Source organism: Protomyctophum bolini, assembly GCF_963924005.1.
Source record: "Protomyctophum bolini genome assembly, chromosome: 15".
Lineage (NCBI taxonomy): Eukaryota > Metazoa > Chordata > Actinopteri > Myctophiformes > Myctophidae > Protomyctophum > Protomyctophum bolini.
The window spans coordinates 15,082,687-15,104,825 of record NC_137876.1 but is presented as its reverse complement, the minus strand read 5'-3'; the positions used below and the strand labels follow the sequence as shown (position 1 = coordinate 15,104,825).

General features: G+C 41.6%; 1 protein-coding gene across 2 annotated transcripts in view; it reads right to left on the bottom strand.

The window, feature by feature from the left end:
* The window catches only part of tfb1m (transcription factor B1, mitochondrial), a 67,546-nt gene extending 47,526 nt beyond the window's left edge, over positions 1 to 20,020 (bottom strand). Inside the window, exons 1-6 of one of the 2 annotated variants that reach the window (XM_080783879.1) lie at positions 19,992 to 20,020; positions 16,394 to 16,531; positions 15,444 to 15,595; positions 10,957 to 11,065; positions 7,608 to 7,759; positions 5,922 to 6,041 (exon numbers count right to left, since the gene is read on the bottom strand). In XM_080783879.1, coding sequence (XP_080640005.1) covers positions 5,922 to 6,041; positions 7,608 to 7,759; positions 10,957 to 11,065; positions 15,444 to 15,595; positions 16,394 to 16,514 — 654 coding nt within the window. In that variant the 5' untranslated portion in view covers positions 16,515 to 16,531; positions 19,992 to 20,020. The remainder of the gene's footprint in view (positions 1 to 5,921; positions 6,042 to 7,607; positions 7,760 to 10,956; positions 11,066 to 15,443; positions 15,596 to 16,393; positions 16,532 to 19,991) is intronic. The other variant, XM_080783880.1, reaches the window with a different exon arrangement.
* Positions 20,021 to 22,139: the final 2,119 nt, after the last annotated feature.

The following is a 22,139-nucleotide window of genomic DNA, read 5'->3' as shown; positions in this document are numbered from 1 at the left end:
TTTGGATTTTAGGTTACCACTCTGGAAAAATGTGATTTAACTCTGCGAGCGAACATATAATGGAACCAAATGGATTATTAACCATTTGCAACTATGAGAGTGTTCAAATGGAACCAAGTGGACCCGTCCCTAGCAGGTCCATTTGGTTCCATTTGTTCTCTCTCAGAGTTAAATTAAGTCAATTCTACAGTGCTTTGAGAAGAGGATATGAAGACTGCAGGCAGAAACGTTCACATGGATTGATTAAAGCTACGCTCTGGAAAGGTTCACCCGTCAATACAGACTTCCTGCACATTGCAGGTTTATTATATGACTCATGCAGACAGTAATTACATACACAAATACATACAGATGCAAAATTATTGTCCCCCACATATTCTGCACACTCCTCATTGCTGCTAAATACTATTTAAAAAGGGTATCTTTGAAAAACAAAGAAAGGGTCCCGCACAGACAGAAACTTGCCAAAATGTTGCTCTTTATTGGGTCGACGTTTGGGTCGATTAGACCTTCATCAGGACAGACAATACAGGGCACAATAACCACCAAACATCTATAGACCACACCAAGACCACGCAAGTTTGACAGTGTGCGGGACCCTTTCTTTGTTTTTCAAAGATACCCTTTTTAAGTATGCTATATTGTCCTATACACACCTGTCACTAGCCTTCTGAGGTGTACATCGGCCTTTTGCTAATTCAGCTGCACTATTGCCAGCTTCGTTACAACCAGTATTATCATTTATTGCCATCTTGTTGTTATGCTGTATATTTTAACTGATGTCGTTAGCACAGTCTTGTGAAATGCCACACCAACATTTCATTACTTGTACCTCTAAGAGGGAGTGACAGATATGGTAAAAACCCTCTTGGAGTTTGATACACTTCTTCTCTGTCGGGTGGAAACCTCATATTATGTCAAAAACTGTTCAAAACACACGCAGGCACGCATGTTTGACACCGCAAGTTCATCTGGCGGTGGCACTGTCTCGCTTGAGCTGATCTGTCATGACAATTACAACCCCCTTCCAATAATTCTGCATGTACGTACGTACGTACGCATGCACGCAAACAATCATCATTTAGGACACTTGGGACGCATTGTGAGCTTGTAGATCGTGACGTGTGTGCCACACCGGCCACCAGTAACCAAGAATAAATCTGCATAACTCCACCTGAATCTTTTCACTTTTCCTAATTCATATTCCGTGCACACGAGCACACTCACGCACGCAGGCACACACGCAGGCATGCACGCAGAGCAGAGCAGACTCTATAGCCAGCCTCTCAGCTCGCTGCAGCCATCACGACACAAGACATGCCAGGAATCAACAAAAGGACTGGAGGACAATTCTAATTCCATTTGAACAAATCCCGGTGCAACCGCAAGACAATTACTGATCTGAAAGCTACAGAGAGAACAAGATAATACCGACAATTAGAACACTTAGCCGACTTACTGGCTGTGTGTGTGTGTGTGTGTGTGTGTGTGTGTGTGTGTGTGCCTAAAAACTACACACTGAGAGGAAGGGAGAGAAAGACAATTTCGTCTCCGTCGGGTGGAAACCTCATATGTCCAAAACTGTTACTTTTCAGGATTTCCAATTCAAAAGCATCAAAAGGTAGCAGATCTACAAGCTCGAAACGTGTCGTTCCGCGCCACATGTCGAGCTTGTGGATTTGCTACTTGCAACAACAAAAACCCACAAAAACTTGGACATATATAAATATGGAGATAAGAGGTTTCTGCCCAACAGTGACGATCTCTTCCCAGTGACCCGTCCTCATGGACCCCTTATTATTATTACGGTCATCCATCGCTCATGACAGGCAGCGATGGGAACAATATCCCATAACGCCTATTTAATTACAGCGGAACGGCACAGCGCCATAACCACAGGCCTGAAAATACTCCATATCGCTTTACTGCATCTCGACAAGACGACATATAGAACTACTGTGCCGTATGTCTCTGACAAAGTCAAAAACCCATTGTTATGAGCCCGTTTTCCTGTGCCTTAAATAAATGCAACCTCTACCCCCCCGCCCCTACCAGTCTTTTTGCCTCATAATTTTGCCTCATAAATCATGATGCGAGAGACATTTTTATTGTTCCGCCAATTTGTTATTAGCGTTGCATCTACCAGTAAACAAGCCAGACAGAGAAAGAGAGGGGGGGAGAGAGTGAGAGAGAGAGAAAGAGAGAGAAAGAGAGGGAGAGAGAATTGTCCAGTCTACAGGCAAATGTCTGTTTCTCAAAGCTGATCTTTAGGGCTGACTGTCCATAATGTAATGTAAAGTGATCAGACTGGACTTGTGTATGCAGACAGCGTCGACGTGGCTGCATTGGTTGCTGTGGTAACGGCGTAACGACTTAGGGCCAAGCAATGCTTAACTTACTTGTGCTCTTGTAGTACAACCGTGTCGCTCGCGGGAAAATAGCCTATCTGGTACAAGCTTAGCTCACAATGGGCTGTGTTGGGAGTTTGCGACGTGTTGTGAGCTTGAAGATCGGCTACTTTAGGCGAGCGACATCGCCGTGCGACCGAGTATGAATTCATGTCGGAGCGTCCAGACTGAGACACGTCTTCAGTGTCAGGCGCCGTTTTTAGACTTGATAAAACGATCAGATTCCAATCTGGATACAAGACTGTAAATCTGATCTGGGCTGCCGGTCTGAACATAGCAGCCTAAAAGGGGGCCTCATGTACTGTACATGATGCATAGATGATGATATAGCATTACTGTAGTCTCTGTTCTTTCGAGTCTTTTATGAGAACACTGTCAGTAGTTGGAGCCCTGCTCATCAAAGACCCATCATTTCTCCTAATGACATCAGCTCTTTCCCAAGTACCCACTCAAACATACAGGGAGATGATCTCCTGAAGTGTGCGCGTGCATGCATGTGTGTGGGCTACGTATTCATCTATGTATAAAGCTGTGGTTCTCAAACTTGTTCATGTCAAGGAGCCCCCAAATTGATACGTATTTGGCCACGGACCCCCTATCTGAAAACATTTTGTGCCAGGGAAAAGCCTTCAACATTTTCCAATAGAGGGTATGCGCGTGACATCATCATCATACTCAGAAGTTATGCGGGAACGCCTACTGAGTGGCAAAAAACTACTTTCTGGCCATGACAGCCCATAGCAGCCAAAAATAAAAGTCATATCTGATTACATTAAACGACGTTAAACGACGTTAAACTCACCTTGCCACTCACTTTATGCATGCGCATATCGTACCCTCTATACTTTCATGATTTAAAGTTTGAAAATAGCAAACGTAAAAGATTGCATCACGGCATGAAGCGACATGCTGTGAGCTTCTATATCTGCCATCTATTTGTATAGCCAACGACGAATAATGGATGAAGTGGTTGAAACGATTGTGATGCTGACTGTGTTAACAAAGTTTGCCGAGGAGTGAGGACCCCTTGGAACACTAAAGCAGAGGTTCCCATCCACTGGTACTACTAGTACCACTGGTGGTACTTGAGCCCCCCTCTGGTGGTACACAGAGGAGTCGCCCCAAAAATACAAAATACAAATATTTATATTACTACAGGTAGTTCATCTGATCAAGCAATTGGTTGAAATAGGCTATTAAGCCGTGCTGAAATGAGAATGACAGCACACCTAGCCGTTAAAAGAAGATTTGAGAACAGATCATTCACATTAGAAATAAATATCATCAGCTGTGCTGACTTTTACACAGAGTTTTGTCAGAGCAGCAGCATTATTGGCTTAGGAATGGAACAAAAAGGACAGGTATACACTCCTGTATTATGCTCAGTTATTATGGTGGTACAGTACTTGGAGAGCAAAATATTTTCTGAGGTGGTACTTCAGTATAAAAAGGTTGGGAACCAATGATCTAAAGCACACGTTACATACCAAACAGTACAAACACACAGCGTGAACAACACGAGGTCTAGCTTTTAAAAAAGCAAAAGCCAAACGAGCATGCTCAAAACCCATCAGGCTACATTTTGGCACGCGCATACGCATGACGTGAGACGCTGAACAAAGAAGAACGCTCAGTTTATATGAAAAGACGACAGAGTGAGGCTGCAGAGTGTGATGAAATAATCATCTTCTTCTTCTAACAGAATAAACAATCAGGTTCACACAGTGCCGTCTCTTCCTCTCCACCACACATGGGATTAAATATTTACCCACAGCACTGGACCTCCTACAGCCTAATGCATGAGTCAAGGCCCAACGGAACTGATATTCAAGATAGGGCTTTAAGCAACTAGTCCACTATTCAACTAGTCGACTAGTAAATCCACTAGTCGACCTTGTTGGTACTAGTAGACTAGTCGATTTTGCAGGCCTCAAGACCAGGTAGATTATAGTTATAGTCACCAATGTACACAGTTTTTAAATGTACAAATATTTATTTACATAATAGGTAGGTAAACAACTAGTAAACCTTGCAACTAGTCAACTAGTAAAATATTACTAGAAGTGAATGCCCTAATTCAACTAAAAATGCGTTGCACCGAAGGAGCTTGAAGTCAACTACTTTCAGCTGTCAACGTGTTCACTTCCAAACATGTTCGTAACGGCAAGCTCCATTTTAACCACGATAGATTGCATTGAAACACCAATTCTCGGTTCTAGGGACTGATATTATTGTCCTTCTAATGCGTAAGGGGACGTGATTTTTTCATAACTTTTTTCATGTATTGTTTTAGGGATGCTCCGATCCTGATCACTGATTGTTTTTCTCATGCGTAAGGAGACAATTGGAATATTTCCAAAATGATTATGTCAAAACCCACATCTGTTCCTGTGTGTGTGGGGAGGAAGGGGAGAATGTTTAGGCCTGTCACAAAGATGCAACATGATATTAATACAATATATCTGAATTTTATACCACTTAAATCAGTATAAAAGGTTTCTCCAGATACAGTAAATTGCCGATCACAGATAGCTAAATTGCCGATGAACGATCGAGTAATTTGGAGTGAATATCGTCCGATCACCGATCGGTGGCCGATTGATCGGAGCATCTCTATATTTGTTCTGTTTATTTTATTTGAAAGTGAAACATCCCATTAACCATTTGAACACTCTATACTTGGTAAACTAGTTAATCATGGTCGGCTTTATAATTGGTCCACTGTTATTATCCCTCCAGCCTCTTCACTGAAATGTACACACAGGGGTTTTTTTTTTTAAACTTTTTAAAATAATGTGTACATTTAAAAACTGTGTACATTGGTGACTATAATGTAGCATTCTAGCTGACCTTCGTAGGCTATTCTAGGCCTACAAATGTTTTTTTTCCTTATCAACTAGTACCAACAAGGTCAACTAGTGGATTTACTAGTGGACTAGTTGAATAGTCGACTAGTTGCTTAACACCCTAGTGTGCGCATGTGTGTGACTATACTTGTTAGGGACAAATGTAGAGTTGAATTTTAGAAATAGACATTGTGAGACATACAAAATCCTTTCATTTTCACATGCACGACACACAGCTCTCTTGTGTTACGCAACAGCGTAGTTCTTCCTGACAGCAGTGAGACACACACACACGCGCGCACACACGCACGCACACACACAGGGAGGCAGAGGGACCTAAACTAGCAGCAGTGCTCTCTCTCTCTCTCATTATGGAGCCTCGTCTCTCAAATACCCAGCAGGCATCATTACCACCCAGAAAGGGTCCTGAGATGAGATAGGATCGAGACAACATCGCATGACACCTCAAAGACACCTTGTAGTGTGTGTGTGTGTGTGTGTGTGTGTGTGTGTGTGTGTGTGTGTGTGTGTGTGTGTGTGTGTGTGTGTGTGTGTGTGTGTGTGCGTGTGTGTGTGGATACAGCATGGACCCACTATTATGCAGCAGTAGTGTAGATATAAAGACAGATAGATACAGTATGTGTGCATACGCGTGCGTGATCCTTACCAGAGGTTTGGGGACGAAGGCTCGTCCAGGGATGGTGAAGCAGTCATGGACGGTGCACAGATACTGGGCCATGACGGACAGACGACTCCTCTGTCTGCTGGAGGTGCTGGCTGTCAGACGCTACATACACACACACACATACACAGTTCAATTTCAATTGAGAAACCACACACACACACACCCTGTACTTGGGGCCTAGTGAGGTCCGAGTATGAAACCCCCACAAACTGAGGACCTTCACATAAGAACATAGTAATAGTAATTCTAGACACTAGGAGGCACTCTTAGCCCATACACTGCCTTAGATTAGCTGAAACACCATATTTGACGATCATAAATTAACGTTTTTCCTAAACGTTGATGCCATTTATTCCTGAAGTTGGACAAACAATGCACAATAATTTTTTTCAGTTTTGGCAACAAAATAATATTTGGTTACAATATTATATTCCAAGTGCACACACTTGGGATAGATAACCATTTTAATATTGCAACAATATTGAACACTCAACACAAAACACATGTCAGCTTTAAACTGGAATAATATTAATAATAATTAATAATATTCTATCAGTCGAACGGCCGTGTTTTACAATTCTATCAGTCGAACGGCCGTGTTTTACAATTCTATCAGTCGAACGGCCGCGTTTTACAATTCTATCAGTCGGACGGCTGCGTTTTACAATTCTATCAGTCGAACGGCCGCGTTTTACAATTCTATCAGTCGAACGGCTGTGTTTTACAATTCTATCAGTCGAACGGCTGTGTTTTACAATTCTATCAGTCGAACGGCCGTGTTTTACAATTCTATCAGTCGGACGGCTGTTTTTTACAATTCTATCAGTCGAACGGCCGCGTTTTACAATTCTATCAGTCGAACGGCTGTGTTTTACAATTCTATCAGTCGAACGGCTGTGTTTTACAATTATATCAGTCAAACGGCTGTGTTTTACAATTATATCAGTCGAACGACCGATCTACAGGCTCGTATAGCATGACACTCGGTGCCGCACTAAGAGCTTGTAGATCTGCTATTTTAAAATAGCTAAAGTATAATATAATGCTTAAAACACCAAAAGGGGTTCCCGTCCAGAATGGGTTAAATAGTGGACATAGCCGATCTACAAGCTCATAGATCTGATCATCTGATGATGTGCCGGACATGTTTTGTAAATCTGCGTTATTAACTGGGGCAACACATGTACCGTGTTCCCAATCTCACTTCTCCTTTGTTACAATTAAATAATATATTAGAACAAGCACTTCATTTTGTACCTTTGTTTAGAACAGGCGAGATAAATTAATTATGACTTAAATGTGTACGTTGAAAACGTGGGAAATGGCATATGTAGCCGTTTTATGTTTAGTCCTCGCAGAGTTGTAAAGTGTCTTGGCGAAGGATGCGTCGCATTACAAAATCGCTGCTTTCGGGCAGAAACCTGGTATCTCCATATTTCTACTTTGTAAATTGATGCCCTACTTCTAAAGTGTCACACATAGGTAGTGAAAATAGCCGATCTACAACTAGTTCCAAACACCTTATGAGCTTGTACATTGGCTATTTTCACTATTTTAAATTATTAAAATGATAATTAAAAGGAAGGGAGTTTTTTTTACTTAAAAGATTTCTATACGCGACGGCAACGGAATAATGGTGCATTGTGGGTGGTGAGCGTTCCTCCTTACCTCGACGACCTCCTTCTGGAAGGTGAGCGTGAGCCGCGTGCGTCCGTAGGCGAAAGGCCCGCTTCTGTTTGAGATGTTCTCCAGCCACTTGATAATAAGAGGAGTGGACACGCTGAATGGCAGATTCCCTATGATGTGGAGGTTGGGTGGCTCTGAGAAACAACATAAATGAATGAAACATGACAATAAGTGATTTTCTTTCCGTAAAATAAGTGTTTTTAACCTTTGCCCCTGGAAAAGAAGTAAGAAAAATGCCTGTAATATATATATTACATCACACAAAGAAAGAAAGCAGATAAAATTGGAACGGACATTTAAGCTGATAAATGGGTACTCTCTCCTGATTGGTTAAAATTGGCAACCCACCTGATATTATATCTGGGGGAAAGAGATCAAGTGGTGGACACACAAGCTGCACATTGTCCTCACCCCTAACACTCTCCTAGTATACTCCACAGGGGAGTATACTAGATTCACTCTTCATTTTATTATGAAATCAGCCTGTAACTGCAACTTGTTCCTTTTCACGGACCACTTGCCCTACTAGTCTCCCAAGGACAAGTCAGAAGTAGGAAAAAAGATCACACCCATGTGAAGTGAGGGGCACTCTTATCATCGTACATCATGAGGGAAAATAGACACTATGCCTATTTGCACAGACACCGACGTAGAATTCTCCATTCATTGTCAATGGGAATTTAATTTAATTTGTGGAAGACGAAAATCTACACTAATCATAATAAGTTGTCACTTACGTAACCTTGGTAAAACCGAGTCAATACTCTTTGGGTCTAAACACAACCTAATGAACTCTCCTGGACTCATGAAGTCAAAGCCAGGGAGGCAGTCATATATTTAGGTTGCATATTAGACAACAATGAGAAAGAACATGGCATTGAAAGTCAGTAAAATAGTAAAACAAAAAACAGTAAATCAAAAAGCAAAATGTCTTGCTAGAGTCATTGACTCGGGTAGGTCAAAGAGCCCTGAAAATACAGGCATCAGCACTAGTAGAATATGTCATTTTGACTACGCCTGCACTTCCTGATACTTCTAGCATCCCTAATATCCTCTAAACCAGTGGTAACCAACCTTTTCAAGCCCAAGAGCCCATTTTATTCCCAATTGTAAGCCAAGATCTACCACTAAAACGTGTTAGAAAAAACACTTGTTTTTTTGCTATTTCTGACAGGCTCAATGCATGTGCACACATCCACACAAAGACTAAAGCTTAAATTAGAATAAATACTTATAGTAAGTTATATTATCAATGTCAAATAATATTAAGACAAATTAGAAATAATTAGTATTAGAAATATTTTGTTTCTCATTTCAATGAATATTCACATTGGCAGATGTTCAAATGACATAGGCATAACTTGACCATATATATTTGCACAGATATGGTGACATACTCTCAGGGTCAGCCCACCTTTAATGAGACTGCTGTGACTGCACTTTATCTGCAAGCGTTTTGAAATCTGGTTCATATTTAGTGATTGCCAGTCTGAGGGTGTCATTAAGATGTGAGTCAGTCATACGAGTTCTAAACTTGGATTTTATTATTTTCATTTGTGAAAAGGCCATTTCACATAAGTACGTGGAACCAAAGTAGGCATGTAGCTTCAGTGCACACGACACAATCAGGGGATACTTCTCTGCTCACAAGAGACCAAAATTCCTTCTCTTTAGCTCTGACCTGCAGGTGACAGTCACTTACTAATCCAATAATCTCCATTTAAATATCTGAAGTTAATGCAAACACATCCTGCATTTTATCGGACAGCAGTTCAATGACAGTAGGCTCAGTAAAGAGGAAAGGGTTTGATACAAAAGCAGCTACTTGACTCATGCGTTGTACTTCAACAAGTTTTCATATTTCATATTTATCATATTTTTTGCTCTATGTGTGCATGTGTACAGAATTCAAACTGTAGCATTGATTATTGTCACAGACAGAAGTCATTCTTTCCCTTTGCATATGCCCTGGAGTGCACTCGCCTATTAGTTTGCATTGCAGACTGGTATATTCAGTATATTTTTCTCATTTTTATATTTTTGTTGTTGCTGCGCAGCAGTTGAGGAGAACGCAACTATGCATTCCTTTAAGCAACACAACTTCTGCAGCTGCATCCATATGTTTAGAATTTGCATCAATGATCAAATCCCAATAATAAAAAACATTATAACAACGAACAACGAAAACTGAAGGAGCAGCGGCGCTATCGGCTAGTAGTCCCACCTCAAGTGTCTGCAGCCTGTCACGAGCCCCGTAATGAACTGATACGCGGGACGCACGTTGTTCCGTATTTTAATGTCGGGTCGGAGAATAAATACAGTATGAATGACGGCGGGATTTATTTGACAACTCTGTCCTGCTTTCTTCACGAGAAGAGAAGAGCGCTCACAGCTGCTAATATGGTAGCAGCCCTGTGGCTGACCTGTCAGTTCTCTTTACGGCATGAGATGTGAACCTGGGTCTGGGAAGCTCAGAGCTGCAGCCATTGGCTCATGATACGAGCACACGACCAATGGGACAGATCATTCAGTGTTGCTAAGATACCACCTCCCCACCACACACGCACACACACCCTTGGACGATGGGGTCTATTCTCAAACTCAGAGTCACAGCGCTCTGCTCAAAATTAATTTGCATGTGACGAGCGGCACTGACATTATTCCAATGGGTCTGACGCGATCGACTGGAAACGTTCCCGCGAGCTACCGGTAGCTCGCGAACCCCCGGTTGGTTACCCCTGCTCTAAACAAAGCTATAGACCTCTCAGAACAAAATGATCAGATAAATCCCCAAACTACATCCCAAAACATCTTCTCCCTTTGTTTAGCCTAAAGTGGCTTCGAGTTGAAGAGAGAGTATCTCACATGAAAATGTGTATGGTTCACAGCCAGGATTGCAAACAGTGAGGTACCCAGGTATCTAGTTAACAATTTGGTGAAGGTCAGGGACACCCAGACATTAGACGATGTCGATTTAACAGCTGTAAGGGCCTGTTCATATACTGAGCAGCTGTCATGTGGAATAGGCTTCCTAATTAAAGTCTAAAGTCCATGGTCCCAAAGACGATTTAAAATCGTCACACAAAACATGGCTGAATGATAGCAGGACCTATTCATAACTATGTCCAAATTGTAACTTCATCCAGATATATGACTTATATATATATATATATATATATATATATATATATCTCTGTTGTCGGGAGGAAACCTCATAACTCCAAAATGTTCATTTTTCAGGAAATGAAAAATATACATTTTTCAGGAAATTAAGAAAACCTTATATTTTTAAAACAAAGCACACACACACACAGACACACACAGTACTCACTGTCCTCCCAGGCTGTAGTGATGTGTGAAGGGAAGCCCCGGTCCATTCTGTATGTCAGTATGTCCCCGTGAACTATCCTCACTTTGCCTGGTGCTGCCTCCGACAACAGCTGTGGAGATACACATGAAATCAACAACATAACATCATGTGATTTTGTTAGTACATCTACAGTCTATCACAAAATGTGTCTATCACATTAATGCTGTACGATTAATTGAACCTACTGTATGCAATCTCATCTCATTTCTAAATTTGAGCAAGAATCGTGCAGCACTAGTTGGCTGTCCAATTCATTTTAGTTACCCTTTATGTTTTTGCTACAAGACAAGCACTTTGATGTGCCTGTTTAAAGCCAAAGTAGTTGGCTCCAGGTGATACATTTTGAATGTAGTAATTGTTCAGCAACTACAGACTAAAGACTTTATAAAATAAAGGCGAAAGCCACAAAAAAAAGACAATATATTTTCATCGTTTTCATTTTTATTGGGGACAGTGTCAAATTGCAGCCACCTGTATGTGCTCTTTGAGAGCGGATTCGAAGGGGAGTAGGGATTGGAGCCGGTAGTCTACGCTCCATAGATTCAAGACTGGACATGGCCCCTGCTTGGCCTGCCTTCACAAAATGGAGCAGTAGTGGTGGAGAGGAGCACACAATGGAGCACATCATTGACGTTTGTCCTCTCCAAAGACTGAAAGGAGGATTAGTCACCCTCCATAAAAGCAGATCATTGGCTTAAGGACTTTGCATCGCTAAATAAATAATTTGCAAACGGTTAATAAAGTATTCAATCAATGAACCCATCCTATCTATTGGGAGCAGTGCTCGCGCCCAGGGACCAACTCCAGCTGTAAGCTTTGTTCAAGAGAGCTCTGGCAAGGAGTATGTCCTTAACGTGCATGTTGTTGCTGTGCTAAAAATAACTCTTATTCTCCTTATTCTACAATGTTGTGGGGTTTTTGTGTTTGTTGGTGAATTAATGCCCTATCATACTACTGCTTCACACAAAATCATCACAAGTAGCAGATCCACAAGCTCAAAGAGAAATTATGATTTTGCTTTTGGAAAATATATACAGCATACCGCAGAATAGATAGATGTTGTCACACTCTGGTCTGAGTGAAGGTAGTGTAGGCCAAAATTGGCACTGAACCAGTTCTCAAAATGCTCAAAATGGCAAAAATAGCAGGCAGTCTTTTCTATGCAAGAAACAATCCGTTTTTATTCACCTTTTGAGAGTCCACATGAAATGGTTGTTACAAGAAATACACAACATTATTAGTATTTACATTCACTGGCCTGGTTGGCTCTATAGGTCTATTCTCCTGCCTGGGCAGTCCTAAATTGACTCCTGTGCAGTGGCAGGTCCCCCTCCAATGGACCAAACCAACCCAGGATTGATTCCACAATCTAACCAGTGGCTTCACAATGTCCAGAGACATCACAGTTCATTCATAATACATTTTAGAGTCACATAATATACAATCAAGAGACAAGCAGGAACTGGTACAGGCTTTTCCCTGGCTGGCAGTTCTCCCCTGTTATCTCTTACCTAGCCTCAAGTGAGACTGAACTCTACCCAAACCCTCATACTGTTGGTATGTTCCCCACACCCCACAGCTGATAGTTGCTCCCTACAATGGAGTCAACCAATTATCAATCAAGCATCATCATCATCATCATCTCATTTACATACACATTCCAAAATAATATAATTCTCTGCAACATACGCAATAAATAATTCAAACTTTAGCCATTCAGTCTCAGTGGCAGGCTGAACTGCCACAGATGTACCGGTAGATAAGGATAAAACATTTAAAACAAGATGGAATCATAGCAGCAGCAATTTATCAAATGTATGTAACGTTATCTGCTCTGCTTGTATATATGCAGTAAGTAAACTGGGTGCATAGTACAGATCGTCAGTCTCTTCTCTCTCTGCCAACACTGTGGAGGCAGATGGCCGCCCACCCAGAGCCTGCTTCTTCTTCCCTCCTGGCCACCGCTGCCAAGTGTTTGCTCATGCAGCGGGCATGTTGGGTCTCTGTAGACAGAGTATGGGCGCTCTGCACCTGCTCTACGCCTAACGTGTCTCGGGATAACTTGTTACGAGTTGGCACTATACAAATGCAAAGTGATTGGTAGACATATCAAGATTCTCCTCAAACCTCCAGTTTGGTATGCATCCCTTCACAGACATGACTGAGTGTACAAATGGAACCGTGAGGGCCAGGGATGTAGTCGAGGGCTGAGCAGTGAGCACAAGGGTTCCACAAGCTTATTAAGCTGCATGCACGTGACTCACATCTCACAAGCACGACACGTTTGTGCCAGCGAGAAAGCCTTCAACTTGTAGAACAATAATCGCGTATCAATCTAACACAGCCATTCACACCGTCTTACAAACGCTGCCAACAGTGCGAATTAACATAGGAATGACCCTGGCTGGCTGCATTTCAATGATCCATTGTGTCACCTAAAGTACTTTTAGGCCACTTCTAAACAGAGGCATAGCTGTCAGATGTTCTGAAGCAGTCCACAGATGAATGTCTGGCTGGTTTGGCTGATGGCTCTGCAAGGTAAATGCATCATTGTAGATGAACACCAAACACTAAAGTTTCCGCAATATACAAGTAAAAGAAATCACACTCGTGTGAAGTGAGGGGTGCTCTTATCATCATATATCATCACATTCCGTACTCAGCCAATCAAATCATCACATTCCGTGCAACAGACACACAGACATACAAACCTGTGCATAGCATAGCGCCCCTTAAATGGTAAATGGTAAATGGTGCATTTATATAGCGCCTTTATCCAAGGCGCTTTACATAGATTGTGCATTACATTCACCCATTCATACACCGATGGCAGCGGAAACCATGCAAGGCACCAACTAGCACATCGGGAGCAATTAGGGGTTCAGTGTCTTGCTCAAGGACACTTCGACAGTAACTCTGGGGGAGCCCGGGTTCGAACTGGCAACCTTGCGGTTCCCATCCAGGCACTCTACCCCTGAGCCACCGCCGCCCCTAAAAAACAATACCTTTGAATTGTGGGCTAATAGGCATATATATATACCAGTAAGACGCGCAAACGCGGGAAGCGAACGCAGCTCGTACATATTTGGGTTTTTTTAAGATTTATTTTTAAGTTATTATTTTTTTAAGTTAAGTTATTTTTAAGTTAAGTTTTTAACTTAGCCATAACCATATAAGGAGTCCCCAAAGCAGCTATACGTCCAAATATGGAGTGTGTTGCATCAATCACAAACAAATCTCTCAGCTCCATAAGGGCACAAAGGTGGGACACACACAGACACACACACACACAGACAGACATGATCTGCTAGGTCTCATAGTAAATGCTCACTGCGTTCGCAATAAGGAAATATATGTCTCTAGCTTATGCAATTTATATTTCTCAGCTAGGTCGGGAGGTAACAGGGGGTGCATGGCCAAAAAGGTTTGGGAACTGCTGCCCTATAGAGCATGGGTCTTCATGGGGGTCCTCAGCATCACTACAGAGGGTCTCAAAATCTGTGTGTGATATGACCCGTTTCTTTTATTTACATTAACCACCACATTCTGAGGTGAACATTAGCCAAAAACAGCCGATCTACAAGCTCACAACATCTCTGTGACGTGTTGTGAGCTTGTAGTTAGGTTATTTTCTGCAAAGAGGTTTGATGTAGAGGGGGGAAGAGCAGACCAAGTACAGAGCCTATACCTTAGACATAGACTCGTGTGTATCTCGAGAATAGGCAACATATAGGCAAGCTTTTGCGGAAGCATAGCGTTAGCTTCCCAAGCTTCCGCGTGCGTCCAAGGAACGTAACGGTGAGTCACGGAAGGGGACGTTCGATAGGCCAATCAGAGGCAATGTAAACGTTTGTTTTCTCATGCCAATAAAGCTCCTTCGGGTCCCGACCCAGTGTTTGAGAAATAGTGCTCTAAAAAAGGACCACAGGGGTCCTTGATGGAGTTCCAGGGGGTCCCTAGCTAAATGATAGTTTGGAACCAAATGGACCCTTATGGGTCTGTAACTCTGAGAGTGTACAAATGCCACGCTTTGTACACATTTGTACACTCTCAGAGTTAAATTAACATTTTACAATATAAATTGGGTTCCGAGATAGAAATACCATTAAATGGGGGTCTGTAGACTAATATGCATGTCGAACTGGGGGTCCTTGAAATTAAAACGGGGTGAGAATCACTGCTAGAGCCGTAAAAACATTCTCTTATGGGGGTCTGCAGGCTCTGGCATATCTTTTAAAAATGGGGGTCTGCGGGCTAATTGGTGTCAATTTGGGGGTCCTTGACCTTGACGTGAAAAGGTTTGGGAACCACTGCCCCACACAGATCTCCAGCGGTAACTGTAAGCCATTGCCCCACACAGATCTCCAGCGGTACCTGTAAGCCACTGCCCCACACAGATCTCCAGCGGTACCTGTAAGCCACTGCCCCACACAGATCTCCAGCGGTACCTGCAAGCCCGGCATGAAGCGGGAGTCCTTCTCCACCACCAGCAGGTCTGCTGCGCCCGCGTTGAGGATGGAGCGGGTCAGGCCCCCGGGTCCGGGGCCCACCTCACACACGTGGGCGTCTTTCAGACTGCCCGCTTGACGCACTATTTTGTCTGGAGAGAGAAACGTGGAGAAAGGGATATGGACGGATGAGCGAGAGACACAGTTAATGGAATTGAATAATTTAAACATGAAATTAATACCAGGCTGACTCGGGGGCTTGTGTGCGCTTTGTGAACTACAACGATAAAGTCTGCGGGACTGATGCGTCATCATAGGAATTAGGAATTATTTGACGGTTTAGAAGGTCTTTATTAAGAGTCTGGATGGAGATTGATGATGCACGCGTCTACCTCGCTATGACGAAGTTGGGGATACATTAATCTAACACACAGTCACCTTGTCCAAGGACATGAAAGCAGATCAGGCCTGCACTGCATCACCGATAATCACGTTTCCAGGGGCGCGGAGAGCGGCCGAGGGAAGGAAGGAAGGAAGGGGCTGCGTGCAATTGACTCGGTCTGTTCACATTAGCAGGACTATCTGCTCAGTGTATACTACTAGTCCCCTGGACAAAGAGCCTGTCGCTTTCAATGGCTATGAACAAGGCTGCTGTGTGCCTGCCGCGAGCTCAAGTGCACCATGGTGATACAAAACGCACTTGTTGTGTCCCTGCATGCTCAGAGCAGAGCAGTCACACACTACTGGAGCTATACTTATTACTGTATGTACAGAATATATACAGTGGCTGGCAGGTGTTGGTGCATTGCAGCTATATATATAGAGAGAGGGGGGGGGGATGAGAGGCAGGAGAGAAAGAGTGGAAGAGAGCGACCTAAAGAGAGGAAAAAACTAAAGAAAGAAAGAAAGAAAGACGGACTGACAGACAGACAGAATGAATGCTGGCTGACCTGTCAGCTTCATGTCAAGCAGGAAGTTCTGTGACAGCTGTTTCTCAGCCCTCAGGTTGTAGAGTTTGATCAGCTCTCCGATGGTGGGCAGCGGAGGCAGGCGGAACCTGGGGCCCGCCATCTGGAACACTGGATGCACTGTACACACACACACACACACACACACACACACACACACACACACACACACACTCCGGTGAGAGCGTAAACTTGCATATCGGTCGATACGATACAGAGTACCGATACCATACCATACCAGTGTGTAATTTAAAAAGAATCCAGTAGTGGTTCTCAAAAGTGGGTTCCTTGAGGGGGTTCCAAATGGACCCTTACAGGTCTGCAACTCCACTGGCTTAATCCACTATGGTTAATAGTTGGGTTGTTTACGGCAGTTCCGTGACCGCGGAGAGCAAAGGTCCGTTTCTCAATGGATTTGTCATCTAGGAGGGTTATTAAACAAATTGAGCCCCCATGTAATTTGTAAACATTGCTCAAATGTGCTCAAATGTGCTGACCTCATCACATTTGTGATGACGGCTATGGCTGTTTTAGCCCAAGGAGTGTTTTTTGTGCAAAACTAATGAATAACGAATGGATTCAGAATCATGAAAGCCCCCTAGTTTGACACATCACATGCTACTGAAAGCAGAATGAATTTTAGATCATTTTGCATTAACAGGTTTTTGGCCATATAGATTTGGGGGTCTCATGAATTTTCCCCGCATTTTTGCGATTCACATGGGGGCTCAATTTGTTTAATAACCGTCCTAGATGACAAATCCATTGAGAAACGGACCTTTGCTCTCCGCGGTCACAGAACTGTCGTAAACGACCCAACTATAAGGCCCATGCCACATAATGCATCCTCTCTCTCTCTAACCGTCCCCTGTCTCGCTCTACTATACTATCCAAATAAAGGCAGAAAAAAATATCCAAAAATGTTTTAAAAAGTTTAAGAACCACTGATCTAGGAATACATTTTTTTAAATCCATTAATAATTGTGTGTGCAGCCACAAGCCACAAATAATCATGTAAATAGTACAGTAAGAGACAGTATAAAACAGTCGTGCAACATCAATTGAGGCCTATTCAAAATGATATGTGAATGACATGGACAAAAAAATTACATGGTATCAGAATGACATACTTAGACTGGCCGATACCGATGCCAGCATTTTAGGCGGTATCGGCAGCTTTCCCGATAGTGGTATTGGTATCGGAACAACTACACAAACGCAAGCTTTCAAGCTTTCTGCCCTATTTTGGGCCTGTCGTTATAGGTGGGGGAAACATATTAATACTAATAGCTTTCTTTCTACAACAAGCTCACAAGGTGAGAACTTGTACATCTGCTGTTTTCGCTGTGTGATTCAGCGAGACACCGTCCTACGATTTAAAAGTGGCTACTGGGTACTGGCAAGTTTCAGAGAGTGAACAAATGGAACCAAATGTAAGATCTGAGGGATTGCATTAAACGGCTCCAAATAACTGAAGTCACATTTCACAGGTATAAATGGAAAGATAATTTGTGAAAGACCAAAGTATGACAGCTGCAGTGCACACACTGACAAGTAATTACCTTGGCAATAAAGAGGATTTTCAGTCTTTTATCTAATGAGCATAAAGATACAGGATTAGGTATGGATTTGTAATTTTGTATTAGGCAGATAATGATTCTTCTCATGGTTGAGTAGTTGTAGTCATCATTCTCCAGCTAAATACGTTTTTTCTTTCATTGTTTTTTTAAGAATATTTTAATTAGTTCAATGGAACCACTTTGTTGATTCATAATTGGTTTTCATTGTCTTTCAACTAAATATTTTAAGCCAGTGAGTCTCAACCTTTTACATTCCAAGGACACCCCAAAAATACAAGCCTTTTCTTTGGGGCCCTAATCCAACATCATCTGATATGGTCATGTGATTAAGGTCTAAAATTCCTTTACAGTCTATGTAGCGGAAAAGCCTATAGTAGAGATAACGGTTAAACGGTGAAAATAGACATGGGTGTACATTCTCTAGGTGTATTTCAGTGTACATGTAATAATGGTGAAGATTAACTATCAATAATTGAGCTAGGGGACCCCCTGCTGGAACCCCCTCAAGGGGGGTCTCAGAGTTCCCTTTAATAACCAACCACTGCCTGAGCTAATAGAAGCGCTTGACGCTGGAGTGATTCATAACACGATCTCTACCCCCACCTAGTGGTGCCATGGCCAAGTTGCATTTTGAAGTAAAAAATAAATCTTAATACCGGTACTTCAATCATTTCAGGGCAGACAGTGTCTTATTTAAAAGTTAAAAAGGCCAAAAACAGAGACTTTTAGTCAAAACGTTGTTTGACTTAGAGATAGCCATGTAATTAACAGTATGTTTCATGGGAATGTTTCCAGTCCTTCCTTGCACATATTAACTCAATTATCCATATTTAACACCAAGACTAAATGTGTAAATATTAAGATTTACACATATCAATATTGTCAGTAGAATTATAGGAACTCCACTTTACTTCACTAAGAGAAGTTCAATTCCTGTAGCAGCCTAGCAGGGTGTTGTTTGTACTTTGTAAAATAACATCAGTACTGGCAGCAAACATGAACCCTAAACCAGTGGTTCCCAAACTTTTTCATGTCAAGGACCCCCAAATTTACACTAATTATTTGAAAAGATATTCCAGGGACCCCCTGGAATATCTTAAGATATAAGATAAGAGAAGATCTTTACGGCTCTATAGCAGACAGTGATTCTCAACCTGTTTAATTAAAGGGCCCCCAGTTTGACATGCATTAGGCTACAGCCCCCCATTTAATGGAATTTCTATCTCTGGGACCCCCAATTTATATTGTAAAATCGATGTTAATTTAACTCTGGAACCAAATGGCCCCACTGGGGTCCATTTTGTTCCATTTACACTCTCAGAGTTACAGACCCATAAGGGAGTAAGGGACCATTTGGTTCCAAACTATCATTTAGCTGGGGACCCCTTGGACCTCCCTCAAGGACCCCTGGGGGTCCCCGGACCCCACTTTGGGAACCACTGCCCTAAACTGTTCCCATAGCAAAGCAATTCAACTGACAAGGTCTACAGCAAAAATGTCGAAAATGAATATAAAACACAACAATTTCCACAAATCCTAAATAATTCCATGAACCACTCCCCTGCAAACTAAACGAACGTTATTTCGGATTGTGGAGATGTAATACCAAGTTCTCTGTCTGTGGTAGAAACATTGAAAAAGAAACAATTTTAACAGCAATGTATGGATACTATTTATTTCTTATTAGTCCACCACACGTGACATATTGATCACACCCAAGGCGTACACCGTATAAACAGTCTTTATAACGCGGTGACAATGTATGACAAATGCTTCCGCGAATATTATAGAATAAATACTGAAGTAAAAAGTTGCAACAATTTAGCCTTAAAGCTAACAGCATCTAAATAGTGTTCTAGCTCTTCGTCACAGCTTCTAAATATGAATTATGACTTCCATAGAAGCAAGAAATATCCTGAGCTGTACAACATGTTAAACCTGATGAAGAAAGTAAGACTTTAAATGTTAAAGAGATGAATCATGAAGATAAATAAACCCACGTTTCTCACCAGGCTGTGGACAGTCCTCCTGTCACTACTACTACCGCTTTCGTCATCTCACCGGCAACCGGAGATCCAATGAGCTCTCAGAGATCCCAACTTCAACCAATCGACTGGCAGTGGGGGCGGGACATTGCTTTGCCCTTGAACAACTGGCTGTTGTTGATGTAATGACACGTAAAGACCACACGAGAGAGACAATTTTCATTTTCAGTTTGTCTTGTTTTGTATTGTAATGTATAGTATGTCATGATTGATTGACTGTTATAAAGATTTGCTAATAAATAGATAATTAATGGGTAAAAAATGAGACAATTTTCAGTCTGTATCGTTAAAGAAGCATTGTCTATTTTTCAGTTAATTAAAATAAACTACATTTATTGACTCGATCGGTTCCACAAATATATGTGAATTTACCAGTTTGAACCTTAGTTACTAGTTACTTACTTTGTGGATGTTGAATATCATTACCAAAACATACATTAACCACTATTGACATCTGAAAATAGCCGATGTACATTTGTTGTGAGCTTGTAGATCTGCTATTTTCAAAAGATGTTTTATACATTTTGAACACTTTTATACTTTTGTACTTTGACTTAAGTAAAATTTTGAATACAGACCTTTTACTTGTATTGTTATATTATGATATTGCCACTTTGAATACAGACCTTTTTGTTTTATATTGTGATATTGCTACTTTGACATAAAGTAAAACAGTAGGCGTACTTATGGTAGTTGGTACAATGGTCAAAAAGCAATTAGAGCCATGACACTGCATTGTAAATACTGAAGAAAGTAAAAATAGCTCAAAATTCTATACTGTAGCCTACTTATAGTTACTTTACACCACTGTGTATAAGTAGGCTACAGTATAGAATTTTGAGCTATTTTTACTTTCTTCAAAGTTGCAAATTGCGGCTGTGGTGTGGTGTGGTGTGGTGTGGTGTGGTGTGGTATGGTATGGTATGGTATGGTATGATATGGTATGATATGGTATGGTAAACTACACACAATAATGTGTTGCAGTTTGGAAGCACTGGCACTCGTTTTTATTAACAGGTCGCGCTGCTGCCTCCTGCATTATGTGCAAATTCGAAACAGGTGGAACGCAGGGCTGTTCAGTGACATACGACGAGTGCTTCCAAACTCCAGCACTCCAAAAAGAATCACTTGCAGAGGATGTCTTGACAGAAAGTAGCTCATAACATCTCTACGTTGGATTTTTATGAAAAACAAGCTCGGCAGATTGAAAGAGGATAATTCAAGTTTGTACTACAGCTGCAATGTTGGTGAGTTTAACGTCATTTAAGACAAGCAGATCGCAAACCAAAAAAGATGAGTGGGGAGTCAATGGAGGGTATTGCAACTCTAGATTCATCCCATTATAAAAAAATCTAGAGTTGCAAATTGCGGCCAATCATACCATACCATATACCATACCATACCATATCATATCATATCATATCATATCATATCATATCATACCATACCATATCATATCATACCATACCATACCATATCATACCATACCATACCATATCATATCATATCATATCATACCATACCATATCATACCATACCATATCATTGTGATAAAGACAGAATGCTTCCTCACTTTTCCTCTTGAGCCACACATGTTTAATTGTTTTTCATTTTCTGTTTGGCATAACCTCATTTCATACTCAGTATTCCCACATGTCGGAATTCAGTCATTATCCAACAGTTTGCTGTTTAACTATGCCGGCTAAGTTAGCAATCAGTTGATCTTGACTTCTACCGTTTTATATGCATATATTATATTTTTTTTTTACGTATTCCATATCAGAAAAGAAAAGGAGCAGGAAGAAGATAAATCTTACATTTGTGTATAGTAAAATTAACACACACAAACACAAGCACATACGCACATGCTTAATTGCAGTGTATAGAGGACGTATCATTGCCCATCATATCATCATTTATTTTTATTTTGTTTGCCTGAACATTTCTGCATTCTTTTTTAAATTCCAATAAAGCAATGCTATGATATTACAAAAATAACATTTACGTTGTAACTTCTACTTATAGTGTCCACCACTGGTAGAAATAAGATACTCTACTTCCCCCTCCAGAGCTTTGCTGATGAGTGACAGTTCCGCCACCCGT